The 16,068-nt window shown below is 32.8% G+C and overlaps 1 protein-coding gene across 1 annotated transcript in view; it reads left to right on the top strand.

Moving 5' to 3' along the window:
• Positions 1-5,899, top strand: part of PCDH15 (protocadherin related 15) — a 714,179-nt gene extending 708,280 nt beyond the window's left edge. The window contains exons 36-37 of the mRNA XM_033131356.1: positions 3,962-4,064; positions 5,090-5,899. Of these exons, the coding sequence (XP_032987247.1) occupies positions 3,962-4,064; positions 5,090-5,899 (913 nt within the window). The remainder of the gene's footprint in view (positions 1-3,961; positions 4,065-5,089) is intronic.
• Positions 5,900-16,068: the final 10,169 nt, after the last annotated feature.

Genomic DNA, 16,068 nt, shown 5'->3' with positions numbered 1-16,068 from the left:
GTATATGCCACATTTTCTGTATTCATTCTTCCATTGATGGGCATTTGGGTTTCAACTTTAAAATCATTTGATGGTCTTTTCTCAGTCTCCATATGTATGATATTAAACATGTATTGGCTAAGCAGTTTAAAAGTATTAGTTCTGAGACCTCTTTGCTTCATTTACATCAGTAAAATTACGTTGGGTTTTAGATGCCACAAAAGCCTAAGCCTACCAATCTGTATATAATATATGTATTCAGTTTGAATAACTTAAATTTAGACTTTAACTTCGTTCTCATTTCTTACTGGTCTTTCCGGACCTCATTTCCTATCCTCCCACCCCCTTCCTATAGTGAACATTTTTTGTTGAAATAAAACCATAGCATAAAAGTGTACAAATCATATTGTATAGCTAGATAATATTTACAGAATGCATATGCCCTGCTAGCTCTACAGAAGTGTCATCTGTATCAATACTCAGATATAATTTCTCATTTCCCTAACCACTCACCTGACTTCTTTATTTTTAAGATAAATATTTTAATGATGTACACACACACACACACACACACACACATTGAATTTCAGCTTTATTGAAGTATAATTGACAAAGAAAACTGTAAGATATTTTGTGTGTATATTATGGTGATGTGATACATCTGTGCATCGTGATACATCTGTACATCCCCTCATATAGTTAATTAACACGTCTATCACCTCACAAATTTACCTTTTATTATGTGTGAGAATATTTTACTTCTATTCTCTTAGCTAATATCAATTATACAATACAATGTTATCAAATATTGTCATCATATTTTACATTAGAAGCTCAAATCTTATTTATCTTGCAGCAAGTTTTTAACCTTTTACCAACCTCTCCCTATTCTCCACACCCCAGCCATTAACAATACTTTTCTACTCTCTGTTTCTTGACTTTTTATTTAAATATTTGTTTAGATTCCACATATAAGTGATACCATGAAATATCTGTCTCTGTCTGACTTATTTCACTTAGCAAAATGCCTTCAATGTTACATCTATGTTGTCATAAATGGCAGTATTTCCTTTTTCTAAATGTAGGCATTCATTGTGGAGTGGGAGCATTATAGCCAATGAGGTTTATCTGACGTTAATTGCTAATTGAAAGCTTTTCACCTGCCTTCTAACACATATTGACGTTTCTATAAATAAAATAATGTTTCATTTGTACCTGACTTCTTTTGCTCATCATTTTCTGTTTGGGAGATTCATTTCTGTTGTTGTGTGGACGTTGTAATGTGTTTACATTATGGTCTTTTGCATTGGTTCCAGTTTGGGGCTGTTATGAATACTGTATCATGGTACATAATTGTACACATTTATGTTGGGTTTATAAACTGAACTATATTGGATTTCTGTGAAATGGGATATGCATATATTTGACTTTGATATTATCGCCAAACATTTGCCAAAGGGTTTCACTAATTTATAATCTTTCCAGAAGTGTCTGAGAGTTACAATGCTCCATGTCTCTGCCAGAACATGGTATCAATGATCTTTTTCTTTCTTTGTAATCTTAGCTATTCTGATGGGTGAACTGAAGTAGCTTTAACATCAAAAGTGGATTCCTTTAGAGTTGATTTACAAAAGCTTTGTAAATTGCAAAGTCAAGGGATAGTACATTAGTAGAGGGACTGCAAACTTAAATGAAGTAATGCAAGTGAATGGAAAAAATTAGATGTAAAAAAATTAAAAAGAGCAGATGGGAGATCCTATTGCAACTATGGATATAGGTGTAAAACAGTGAAGTTGAGTGCATAGTAGTAAGCAGGTGAGAACATGATTGCTGTAAGCAATCTAACTAAATTCATGACGTGAAAATATGAGTCCAGTGTTGCCATCTTTTTATTTTTCAAGAGAAATCAAATCTGGATTTTTTGATAGTATTTTTTTATTAGAATATTGGCATCAAATTCAATTCTTAAAAAATTATCTTTGCCAAACAAAGCACAATTTAGGGTCATACAAGCTATGAATTTTCATACTTTCCTAATGATATATTTGTGCTCTCAGAGAACATTTTTTTCCTGACTGTTTATTATACTTGGATCAGCAGAATTAATTCTTATAAATAATACATGATTTTAGAAATAAGTACCAACCCATTTTCCTGTTGATAAATATGATTTTTCTTCCTTTTTTCTTTATTGAAAAATTGATTTAATTAACAATTCAGTTCGCCCTATATAAATATTAAAATAGAATTTAACAAGGAAATGTAATGGCATTGAATTTAATAGTTACTTGAAACTAGCTTCATATGTATATCTCAGGGGAAAAAAAACACACACATCTTTTTATAAGTGTAGAGTTTGACAAAAATCAGTGTTTCTATAGTTTAGAACTGGAAGCCTTGAAAGGGCTCCGCTCTGACAAATTCCCTTTTTTAAAAAAACAGAATTAAATCCAGAATTATCCGTATGTTTTAAAATGTAAACATTCTTGGGAACTATCTCACATTAATGGAATTTTATTAATGTATAAATGCTTATTATCAGATCTTTCTTAGGAATAAATTTTGATGAACAGAAGTGCTCTGGGGACTAGAAAACTGTTGGAAGGCAGATGAAACAATGCTGAAGATAATGCTATAATTTTCCTCAAGGCTAAAACCTGTTAATAGTATACGTTAAAATAGAATGAAATATTCAGTTTTAAAATTTACCCAAGAACAAGCAATATGCTCAAATGCAATCTTTAACAGATTCACCACTATAAAAAAAATTTACCTTTTTTAACCCCTTCAATTCTAATAACTCAACCTTATTTTGTTTAAAATAGTTACAGCCAGAAAAGAAATATTTGAATATGTATAACTAACAGTTGTAATTGAAATTATTTTAGCAGGAGTATTGTGAGAGTCATCGAATTCTAGGTCTGGAAATCTGTCTGTGATCTGAAATGTGATAAGAATTTGTTTTCAAATGCAATTTCTCTTTTTAAACAATAGGAGTTATCCATGGAGTCTGGAATTGACCCTGGCCAGGAATATGGACAAGATTATTACAGTTATGAGCATGGGTACATCTTCAGATTTTTTTTTATCCAGTATCTTAATATTGTATGAATAATGAGGAATTAGTAAATGATTATTGTTACTAGCATTCGTTTTATAAATGTCATTTCATCAGTTTCATCTTTGAAAATGAGTAATGTATTTAGTTTTAATTTCAGTAGAGTTTTGACCATTTTTCCATATTGAGTTCTGTTTTGATGTTCTATATTGATATTGACTACAACTCTAAGACTGCGGTAAAAATTATTCAAAATTATTCAAATGGGAAATAAAAGTCAAACATATTTGCTCAATTCCTGAATTCACCTTTATTTTTTCATATGAGATGTTTAACCTTTTATCTAACCAGTCAGCCTCAAGATTTTATCCAAGAGAAACTGAGAAGAAAACATGCTTTAGAATTTAGTAATAAGCATTTCAAAATTCACTTCTATACACAAAAGATAACTGCTTTCAATAAATGAATCAGAGACATGTACAGACCAGTACATACCATGTTTAAAGTAGAACTTTACTTATAAACAGAGAGATTTTATATTCTCAATAAGCTATTATACTTTTAGAAAGAACATATTTTGCGCCCTAAAATCTTCAATTAATTAAGGAACAATATGCCTTTCTCTTCATTCTAATCTCCCCAAAACGTAAATCTGAAATAACTTGACTCTCTTTATTGTTATTCCAGGGTACCATTATGGCAAAAATCATTGGTCATCAGGTTATAGTACTTACCTTGTGGTTTTATAACTAATTTATAAGGAGCCTAATAGATGCTATATAAATATGTGTTGATTGAATGATGAAGAAAAAGAAGAACACAGAGAGCAGTCATGGTAGAATCTACACTGACCATATGTAAAAATAAATAGATAAATAAATATATGTATATGTATATATTTAAAGTTGTAAGTTTCTATTACAGGTACGAAATGCCTCAATATGGAAGTCGCCGTCGCTTGTTACCACCTGCTGAAGAATATGGTGAGGTGGTTGCTGAAGCTGAGGAGGGAATTGAGGAGGAAGAGGTAATTCCTATAGGTTTCTTATATAAGGGTAATGTTCCAAGAATAAATTTTAACCCTATTTGAATAGCACAATAAACAATATTGCAAAAATCAGAAATCCTACATACTTAATACATGTTTTCCATAGAAATTTAATAACACGGACCATTTTATTGCCCGGTGTATAGAAGGAAATCAATTTTTATGTAAGTTTAACTTATGTCATTCTATAAAATGTTTAAACACCTGGAATAAATCCATAATACAATTATATTTTCAAAATTCCCAATGTTTATCTTTTCCCATAAAGATAACATTATAATAATATATATAGAAAGTATTTTGCAAAACAATGTTTACATTTGTTTTCAAATTGTGTATCATACTAAAAGTCATAAAAAGTATAGTCTCCATAACTGAAAAGTTATCAGAGGAAAATAAAATATTACCATCAATACGTTTAATGAAATATCATGTTTAAGTTAGCATGAGTCATTTATATGAAATTCTTAATTGTGCTTGAAATAGTTCTTGGAACATTTATCAAAAAAAAAAAATCCCACACACAAAAAAAAATAAATGTCACTATAGATTTACCCTGTTCAAAATTAAGAAAATAGTCAAATTTCACATGATATTCAGATAAACTATCATAATTTCCTCATTATTTAAAATTTTGTTAAAAGAAATACATAAAAAAATATTTAAAGTCTAGGGATGGGACAGGGAAGCGATGACAATTTTTTTTTCTCCTTTGACATAAGATGGAAAATAAATTTTGAATAGGGAAAAAAAAGAGAAAGCATTAGAATTTGGTATTATACAGTACAAGCCAAAATAAAATAATTTACTTTTTTTTGGTTATCTTCTGTCTATATAAAGTTGGGGTAAACAATAGAGAATTGTGTGATTGTTTCTGAAACCAGTTATATAACTTGAATGAAGCTATTACCTCACAGATTCATTCCTGCTTAACTTGTGTGGGACAAGGTCACAACATAACCCTCCCCCAGCTGACACTTCAATTGCATTTTCATGATTTTCAGGAAAAGGCAAAGAAAGTTAGAGAGCCTAGTGAGGAGCAAGAAGTAGTTGTCATTATTGAAAAGCCACCAGCAGCTGAACCTACATACACAACATGGAAGAGGGCCAGGATATTCCCAATGATATTTAAGAAAGTTAGAAGACTAGCTGATAGAAGAGGCATCATTGACCTTGAGGGTGAAGAATGGCAGAGACGCCTTGAGGAAGAAGATAAAGACTATTTGAAACTAACTCTGGAACCAGAGGAAGCTTCAGAAAGCACTGTGGAATCAGAGGAGGAATCATCAAGTGACTACACTGAGTACACTGAAACCGAATCTGAGTTCAGTGAGTCTGAGACGACAGAAGAGTCTGAGTCAGAGACACCTTCTGAGGAGGTGGAAAGTTCTACCCCAGAATCAGAATCAGAATCCACAGAATCAGAAGGAGAAAAGGCAAGGAAAAACATTTTTCTTGCAAGAAGAAGGCCCGTTGTTGAAGAGGAAGTCCAACCTAAAAAAAAGGGACCACGTGAAGAACCAGAAGAACTGAAGGGGGAAGAAGAGCACCCAGAAGGAGAGGAAAGTGAGCTGGCCCCGATGGAAGAATCAACAGACCTTGAAGCTCAAGAAATCACTGAGGAGGGCAGCATAGAATCAGCTTCTGTGGAAAGAGGTGTGGAAAGTGAGGAAGAATCAGAATCAACCAGTACTAGCGAAAGTCAGTCTGGAGGTCCATGGGGCTTTCAGGTGCCAGAACAAGACACAAGCAGGGATGCAAACCAAACGAAGCCTCCAGGAGCAGACTCTGAAGGTTACAACACAGCACTTTAAAAGAGATGACAGTAGGTGGGAGTTTTGCAGTGATGAATGCTCTTGTGTGCAGTGCCTTCTGTGTGTTCTCTAAAGTGACCCTTGAAGGGGAGGAAATTGATCATGATTTTGATCTGATTTGAGATTAGAGACATGCCAGAAAAGTGAATATATATGCTATCCAAATAGATGTATATGTTAGAGTGTATTAGGGTAAAACTGTCTCATCTTTCCTAATTACTAAATCAGAAGACATGCAATCGGTTAATCAATATTTAATATCATTTAGTGGGATTTCTGTTAATGCTGTGTGGCATTATGAATTACAAGGATGCCCTGCCTATTGGAATGGATTATATAAATACTTATAGTGGTTTTCATATCACCTTTAAAAAAATAACTCCTTAGGATAGACTGCAACAAATGAGATCTCTAAAAGTCTACTTTTGCATATATGTACATTTCAACTGGCAAAGGTATTATCAAAAAGATCATGAACATGTTCAATTAAGTTTGTAGCTGGCATTTTCAAATATTAGAGGTTAAATAAAATAAATTAAAGGATTAAATTTACTACCATTTTGTTTCCATCGTGGTTATGAGTTACAGTGAATTTAGAAAATAAAAATAAATTGTAAAAGTTATACAGTTTTTTTCTGGGTAAGTAAACATAGTACAGTTGAAAATAAAAAAGCATGGCTTAATTAGTGCAATGTGTTGGTAGTTCACATACCTGAACACGTAATACTATTTTGAGAGTAACGTCATTTATTTAATCTTTGCTCCCTACCATTTCTAATGTGGATTGGTTAAAGAAAAATAAATTTGTGAAAATGTCCATTGTATTCCAGTTGCTTGCAAAAGGCAAGTTTACAGTAATTAGTGTTCAGTTTTGTGTGTTACCAAATAAATTATGCTGGGTGGGAAAATATTTTCTTTTAAGTTAACATGTATTTTAAAGAAATTACCCAGAAAACCAGGATACTTCAAGGGAATAAATGCATTAAATTATACAAAATATATGGCTAACAATGAAGAATTAATTAGGGATTAGAATAATGTGGGTTTAAAAATTACTTTAAAACATTGGAAATAGATATATAACACTAGTATGAACAGAATATACTATCACTGTGCATTCTTTCCAATTCAGCTTTCCGGAATCGTATAGCAACTGTCAAACAATGGATCAGATCCTTATTTAAATATAAATAATATGTATATTTCTTTTTTTTCATGTAGAGAAGCAATTTGATGTAAAATAATAAATGTACTTTCTGAAATAAACGTCTTCTTCCTAACTCAGCAACACCTTCTTCAGAAGTTAAGCTCTAAAACCAACGAAGCCTTATTGCAAAAGAAACTCATGTTAATAAAGTGTTTCCTTCTCCCTCTTTTGAATTATTTACCTTTGATGGCTTTCTAGCAAAGTTTTTAATCTCACAGGCATTATAATCTTTGCCTTTTTAATTCCTCTGATAATGACTAACTTTTTTTTGTTTTTTAACTTTGACAGTGGGCAAGAAAAAGAATGATCAAATTAGTTGTTGATCATGAATATGCAACTAGCTCAACTGGAGAAGACAGTGCTCCTGAATGTCAGAGAAACCGTCTTCACAATCCTAATATCCATGGTAATGTTAATGGCAATATATATATTGCACAGAATGGTTCTGTGGTGAGAACCCACCGCGCCTGCCTCACTGATAACATAAAAGTTACATCCCCTGTCCGACTGGAGAGGCACTTTAAGAAACTAGACAAGTTGGCAGTGACACATGAGGAGAATGTCCCTCTGAACACATTATCGAAGGGACCATTTTCTACTGAGGAAATGAACACAAGACCAACTCTGGTAACATTTGCCCCTTGCCCATTGGGGACTGACAGTATGTCAGTGAAGCTACTGGGGAACAGGCTGAAAAGCACAGTTGAACAGGAGTCCATGGTTGACTGTAAGAGCATCAAGGAACCTTTGGAATTCCATAGTGACCACACTATGTCAGATGAGGAAGAGCTCTGGATGGGCCCCTGGAACAACCTCCATATACCAATGACAAAACTATGACCAATTTTTTTTTAAAGTTATTTTGATTTTTACTTAAGTTTTTAATAAACTGTGCTTTTTATTGTCACTGAGAAAACAATGTAAGGGATTTATGTCATGCACACAAGCTAAAACTTTGAACAATATGCTTTAAAGTTTAGAAACAGACAGATTTGCACTCACATTTGTTATCAATTAATTGTTCTTCCCAGAAAATCTTTTTGGACAGATTCTCAATTCACCAAATACCATATGTAAACAATTAGCGGTTTTGTTAGATCTTATTTTTTTTCCATTTTAATAAACAGAAATAATTTACTAAGTACTCATTTATATTTTGTTGATTTTAACATGAATTTTTCTTCATCTCTAGCTTCACAGAACTTTTCTGGTACATGTAATTTTACTTTTCATTAAAGAACGGGAAAATTATGTTAGAAGATTTTAGAGGTAATGGGTATTTATGATTACTGTCTATACTGTCCTGATTTTTAAGAAAGATAGAATTACAAAGTGATAGTAAATGTGGGAATCTTCTGAATCACGAGCCTATTTAGAATCATGAACCTATTTTCCTTTTTGTCCAATATAAAGTGTTTCTTTTTTTTAAGTTTTTACATATGTATATGTTGACCTTTTAAGGAACACTTGAAGTCATATATTTTGTACATATCATTTACAGTTTTACCTGGTGTCCCTCCCACCATGCATACACACACTCTACACTCTATCCATGTCAAACAAGCATGCTAGGTAATTTAGTTTAGCTATTTGAAGTTAAAGCATTATCTGGAGCATTAGAGAAAGCTCACCCTCAGCAAAATGTTACTGAGATAGGAAAGGGTCAAATAGGCAATAATGCACCCAGTATCACAGTTTTGGTGAGAAAGATATAGTAAGACCAGAGAAGTCTCACATTAATGTCACTGGACACGAATATTTTATAAGCTAGGTCTAAAGAAATCTGGCAGGATCAAGAATTTATGTAATATGTGAAATACCTATAAAGACTATAAATCCATAGCTTCAAATGTATTATAGTATATCACTTCTCCCAGCTCCAGTTTATTTATAGAATATTTTAATATATATAATGTTTATGTGCATAAAGAATAGAACCAGAAAATGTTTGCTGGGTATTTTTTATCAAAGAATGCATCTTGCATTTTTCCACCATTGAACAAAGCACAGTATTTCTCCATTAACAGAAATGAAAACTATGTATCCTTTAAAAAAAAAATCTCCAAAAATTGCCTTGTTTGTTGCAAACTATACTCTCCAGATGTAAAAAAGGATGAAACAATTTAAGAGAATTCAGAATTCTATTGAATATGACTTTGTATGATATAGTTACAACTCACCTCAAATTTTGCACAGTATTGACCAAGTTTATATTTCCATAACATTCTCTCATGCATGCTTATTATATGGTTGAAAGATTCAATAGTGCACTGTTATTTATTTCCCTGTCACACTTCATATTTTAAAAATAGTTTGTTGCAATGCTATCTCCTTATTTTCAAAGGGAATGAATTGTATGTAACATAAACTTACCAACTTATGAGTAGTAGGTTTTCACTGCAGATTTCAAAAAGTATTTGAGATCAAATACAGTAACATCTCATTTATCTGACCTTACTGAAAATTAATTCATTCTATATAAACCTTGCTAGAAAAAACTATCGGCATTAACTGGGAGCTTGTTAGAAATATAGAATCTTGCCCACATTCTCAGGTCTACTAAACAAAAATCCACGCTCTCACAAGATCCCAAGGTAGTTTATGTGCATATTAAATTTGGATAATAATTATTTATACCATTGAACTCCAGGGTCTACTCCTTGAAGCACCAAAGCAATTGTTTCTAGGATAAAATATTTTGGATAGAAGTTAGATTAAGCATTTTATATTTTCCTAATTGCTGAATCAGAAATCAATAAACATAATTAAATATTTTTCTGATGTTCCAGAGTTATCTCAACTAGTATTCCATGATATTCTGTTGCATATTTACAACTTTATGTATTTTTTTCTCTTTTCTCCAATTTCACATCAGTTAAATGTGATATTTAATTAATTCCGCCATTGTGCCTCTCTCTAAAATTCATCTTCCAGTTTACTTCTAATCTCTTGGTGAGAAAGTTTGTATCTTTGTTTGTTTTTCTTGTTGTTATTGAAAAACCATAAAACCTGAGTTAGGAATCAGGTGTGTGAATTCAAAAATCAAAGCTTTGTGATTCTCAGGAGCTTTTGGGGTCACTATTAGGATCTAAAGACTGTACTAGAAATTGGAATTGGGCAGAAGACTAATGCCCTGATAGATGAGATGTCACTGTATTTTTAAAGTTCAATTTTTACAAATAAATATGCAAAATATTATGAATTACTCAGCAGACATATTTCAGCAATTTCAAGTTGATCATTTCACTAAAAACAATCATAAAGTTAATCTGTCCCTAAGTTAATGGAGATAGTGTAAAGATAAGTAGTAGTGATACAAATGAACCGAAGCAAGTATTTGGTTAGTGTATTTTGAGGTAAAGTATACATGGCAGAAAAAACATTACCAGCTAACTACATAAATCTGGATCAGTTGAATAGTTACTTTGATAAGACTTTCACTATTCTATAAAACTCTGACTCAGGATTAAAATTGAGGAACCCAGGGGAGTTATCCAAGTTTAAACTTAAGAATAGTTCATATAATGGTCTTTCTATGTAAATGTTTATAAAGAAATCGGTGGTTATTTTTCCTACATAGGAATAGCAGTCTTTTGTTCTTAATCACAGCCATCTTTCAATCAGAAGAAACAGCAGATCTTGGCTTATTAAGATAAGAATGAGCTATATGACTGTATGACTATAATATTGTTAAACCTGTTGTTTTCAAGAGAATGTCTCATGGACATCAGGGGTAAGGGCAGATAGAATGAAAAAATAGAGTCAAGATGACAGATGGAAAATTTGTGACTCAATTACCGTCAAATCACAGACTACAATTTCTCTGTCTAGACTTCTCTTTTTCATTCATTACAGACTCTGAGAGTTGTCATAGAATTGTAACTGTAGGCTGGCCAAAAGCATCTTTTTAAATCTGGGGGGGGGGGGAAAGTTTGCCTTGAATTTTATATGTGATATGCCGTTCGTGTTATTAGACCGCATTTTTAACAGGGATGTTAAAACATGTTATTTATCCAGTTGTTCTTCCAAATGGTATAGGATAGCGACTATTAAAATATCGTTCATTGCATTTAGGTATCACAGAAGCAGAAAAAAATGAATATTATTTCTTGAGGGAAGATATTTTCTTTCTTTTAGTTTATGAGCCTTGTTTTTTTCTCTTGTTCTGCTTCACTTTCTGCACTTTATACCATAAGTGGGGGTTATATACCACTTCAGTTAATTAATTAAACAGGCAGAAAGTGCTAATAATCTATTCTCAGGGCAGATGCCCATTGGTGCCTGCAATAACACAGTGATAAGGCTGAGGGATAAGGTCAAAATAATATTGAGGACCTCTATTTTGATGGATAGTTCTTCCCTCTTCTCAAATGATAATATGGATTCCTTTGTTCTATTGTTTCCTCTCACTTTTTTGCATTTGTTCACCTTTATAATAACAACCTTTACTTTTTAGATTGATTTTTGTACTGCAATCTACTTTAAATTTATGGTAAGTTAAGCACATAAATGCAAGACTTGAACATTGTCTGTAGTTTGGAAAATTATCAACACACTCACTGCTTTTCCAATTTCTTTATCCAAACACCTGTTTTTCCTTAACAAATATTATGTTAATGTATGAAGAATATGAATTATAAAATTTAAGTTAAAATGCATTGTTATTCACTACAATTGTTTCAAAATAAATTTCAATTTAAAGAAAATGATTTTTCATTTTGTCAGGTGGAAATAAAAATCAGTAACTATTTTTCCCATTTATATGGTAAGTATTTCAATTTGATAATAAAAGAAGAGCTTTCTCTGCAAACTCTTATATTTGAACAATGTGAAGAAAAGGAGTGTATTTTAAAATTACCTTTCCTTTTTATGCATTTCTGTCATGTACAACCAAGTTTTAAGAAAAGTGAACAATGTGTTTCCTAACATACTGCCCATCCATTTATTTAAAAAAATATTATAATCACGTAAATACTAAGGTGTTCATATGTAATATGTCACTTATACCATAGAAATACTAAATGATATCATACATATATCAAGATGCATAGTCAACATGAAGTTGCATTATGCCTTTTAACATGATTGAGTCTGTTTCCGGATTCATAATTTATGTGCTCATGTCTATCTATTTATCGATCTATCTATCATCTATCGATCCCTCCATTTGTCCATTTATCTAGCTATCTGAAATATGTTCATATTTCCCTGGCTGCATGCAGCTTAACTTAACTTTGTAATTCAGTTGATGATAAAATAATTTCAATTGTCTTTTATCTCAAACAATCAGGATTGGGAAGAATACATTTTCTAAAACAATCAATTTGAATACAGAGAGAATTCTCAGTCCTTTGCTCTTCTGTTCCTCATATCGTAAACAAAATTTTATTTATCCCTGTCTTTCAGTGTCTACATGCTTCCTTGCATAAACAAGAGAAAAATATTGTATTAACCGTGTTTCCCCAAAAATAAGACCTAGCCGGACCATCAGCTCTAATGCATCTTTTGGAGCAACAATTAATATAAGATCCAGTCTTATTTTACTATAATATAATACCGGGTCGTTTATCAATTTTTGCTCTAAAAGACGCATTAGAGCTGATTGTCCAGCTAGGTCTTATTTTCAGGGAAACATGGTATTTGACATACTTATAATGCTTTACGTAAAGAATAAAAGATTAGAAAGTTTTGCATTTTTCTTCACAAATATAATCATATTCTAATATTTTACTGGTTAAATGCCACTGTAAATTTTATTGACTTATTCTACGTGGTAGATATTCTGTTATTAGAAAATTCATTCCCCCCTTCCCATGGTTCTGAAAAAGATATGTTTTTTAAAGAGATAAGAGAAACCCATAAAATGTGTCCCCTCTGATTTGGGCTTCTTTGTATTTTTTTAAAATATCATTGTTAACATCATGCAATGTGTTAATGCCTGGGTGATAGCATGACTCATCAGTGGTTTGTTTCACAGGTATGAATGTGAGAGAATTCTGAGAAAACTCTTATAAAACACGTCCCATTTTAATCTAAATACCTACCCCAAATACACCTTTCCTGCAAGGTAATTACTGAATTAACAATGGTTCTTTTGAATTTATTGTTAAAGTGTGGGTTTTTATCAAAGTCTAGCCTGAAATTAGTTTGGAATGCTTAAGCTTTCTCCTTAATATCAACAATATTATTTACATAAATAAGCATAGTGACAAAAGTTGATTTGGCAGTGTCAATATCTGTGGCTCTATGTCCTTATGCCCTTTACTATCTATTCCCCAGCAGGTTTCTTTACCTTTGCCATTTCCTACAAAGGGTATTGAATCATCTAACCCTATAAAAATATTTGTCATAATACAATGAAAAGAAAGAGTGAAATTTTACCCAGCTTGAATCCAGCTGGCTAGATAAGTAGGTAGATGATAAATACGTGGGTAGATAGATAGATAGATGATAATTCAGTTTCTGTAACTACAAAATGAATTTTGATCTATGAGTCCTACCTCGGGCCATTTTAAGTAGAAACAGAAATAGGCATAATATCATCTTAAAATAGGCAAGCCTTCAAAGTGCAACTGTTCTTTACAGAACCAGCTGTTATTGGGCATCTCCAGTCTGTTATTTATTTATATCCCATTTCAGAACAAAAAGGCCTGTGGTGACTTACAAAGATGCATAGACTGGTGGTGAAATAAGGTTGAAAGAATGAAACCAAGGGAACTAGAGATAAGGGAAGAGTAAATATAGCGCTTAGATTAGCACCCAGATTTATGTGCCCCATGGTTCTATTCATTAGTTATTTAGGCCACAAATTTAGCTCTAATCTATCCCAGCTGTCAGATCAAAAAGGAAGGTAGAATTAGTTATAAGATTTAGAGTGCACATAAAGTTAAAAAACAGTTATTGAAGAGAAGTCAGCTATATTTGTTACTAAGACTTGAGATATTTTTTCCCCCTAAGGGTCTTTATAAAAAAAAAATACACTATATGATATATTGGCTCAGTTGTAGTCACTTAAATTTTATTTCTTTGCTTCTCAATTTTCTCTTGCATAACTCACAAATATCAGCCTTTCCTCTAGGTGATCTCCAAGTGTTTCAGTCACGGACTCTGCCACCCTGTTATCAATGTTTCCTGCAATGACTGCTAGAAGGGTAGATTGCCAGAATATTTTCTACTTTCACTAGCATCCTTCCTTGCCAACAGTTATATTAATCCCAACTTTAATTAAGTCATTAATCAAAGGCTGTGTTGTAAAGGTCTGCAATTTTCACAGCTCTATAGCTGTGCTGTTTGCTGATGATGGCATATGTAAATGCAGACCTATTTCTTTATTTCTTCACAATCTAGATTTTTCCCCATTGAACCTCAAGCGTGAATTTAGGGATCCTTTTTGAAACTGATGAAACCGGTCTTAAAAGGTTTCTCCAAGAAGAGAGACCAAGAGAATACAGAAGGATGCCAGTCAAGCAACGAGATCATTTTGTGCTAAGTCCAGAAATGTAAAGGAATTAAATTACATATTCCAAAAATGACCAATAATTCCATTTCACATTTTAGTAAAATGCAGTGGAGTGGGATGGGGTCAGGAAATGGAAAGGTAAGTCTAAATGTCAGGCTAGAGCTACCATTAAAGAGCCTATTTCCATCTTATCACACAGACACTGAAAAATCACTTTAAAAAAATCTAAACAGAAGAGATCACTTGAAGAAGTTTGGTATATAAGCCGAGAGGCATGATTCATAAGGAAATGGTTATGAGTAATAGAGCAGAAAATTTCACCATGAAAAGCCTGAGTTCAAACTTCAATTGGCCAATGAATACACTAAGGGGCCTTTCTGTTTTAAGCCCGAGGACCACTAACAACGTTGTTACCTCCCTACTCTTCCTTCCCCTATTTAAGTTAACATTGCCTGCTCTTATAATGTGGATCTCTACTCTGTCTAATCTCCCACCATCTTTAGGAGTTATACAGTCTTCCCAGATGCTCTCATTCATTTTCATACCTCAAGATAAAAGTAGCATGAATACACTTTTTAAAAATATTAAATTAATGGACCTTTCATTCATCTATAATTCATGGTTCTCAGTCAGTCCACCTAACCACCGAATAAGGATGAAGCATAGCTTAGATTGGAGCTAGACCACATTGGTCTGAATTCTGGCTCTGATACTACCATGGCTAAATCCTTTATCTGTAAAGTGGGAGCAATGATAGTAGCCATCTTGTGGATTGTTAAGAGGATGCAACGAGCCAATTTTTGTAAAGCTTTCGAGCAACACTGGCAAATAGTAGACATTACTGTGGGGATGGGGTGAGAATTCCCTCCCATTCTACCCCTCTTTTGTTCTTCTAGCTAGATTAGTTATAAAATAATAACACTGGCACAAGACTAGACTAACAGGAGGAAAAAAAAAATAATTTAATAATGTGTACACGGAAGAATCACAATATGATGCACAGATCATAACCTGAGGCTCAAAAGTGATCAAACTGGGCAACTGTTTATACTTTTTGTATAAAGAAACAATAAATTTGTGAGAAATTGACAGGACACAGAAAGTGAGTGATCATTAGAAAGAAGTCTAAGCAGGTTTGGGTATTAGTGAGGAATCTAAACGAAGTTTGGGCTTGGGTAGTAAATTAGTAAAGGCATTACAAGGTTTGTTTATACATGCTTTTTCAACTCTGGATTTTATAACTCTTTTGATCAGGTTGTCTCTCGGTCTTTCAGGAGTGGGAAGGGCACCTATCAGGGAAATTTATTTCCTGCCTTTCAGGGGACAGAGAAGAGTCAGAGAACTCATCCTACTCTTGCTGCTTCTCAGGTGATTTTAGTTCAAAATAATCGATATGGCATTGGGCAGCCTGCGCTTGGCTCTGACACTACATAGTGAAACAAAAGGAAGTGTGGTAAGGGAAAAAAAAAATCACTTCAAGAAGAAAAGGGACAGACATAGGGA

Source organism: Rhinolophus ferrumequinum, chromosome 16 (assembly GCF_004115265.2).
Source record: "Rhinolophus ferrumequinum isolate MPI-CBG mRhiFer1 chromosome 16, mRhiFer1_v1.p, whole genome shotgun sequence".
Taxonomy (NCBI): Eukaryota; Metazoa; Chordata; class Mammalia; order Chiroptera; family Rhinolophidae; genus Rhinolophus; species Rhinolophus ferrumequinum.
The sequence above is the reverse complement of the archived record's forward strand: the minus strand, read 5'-3'. Positions and strand labels throughout refer to the sequence as shown.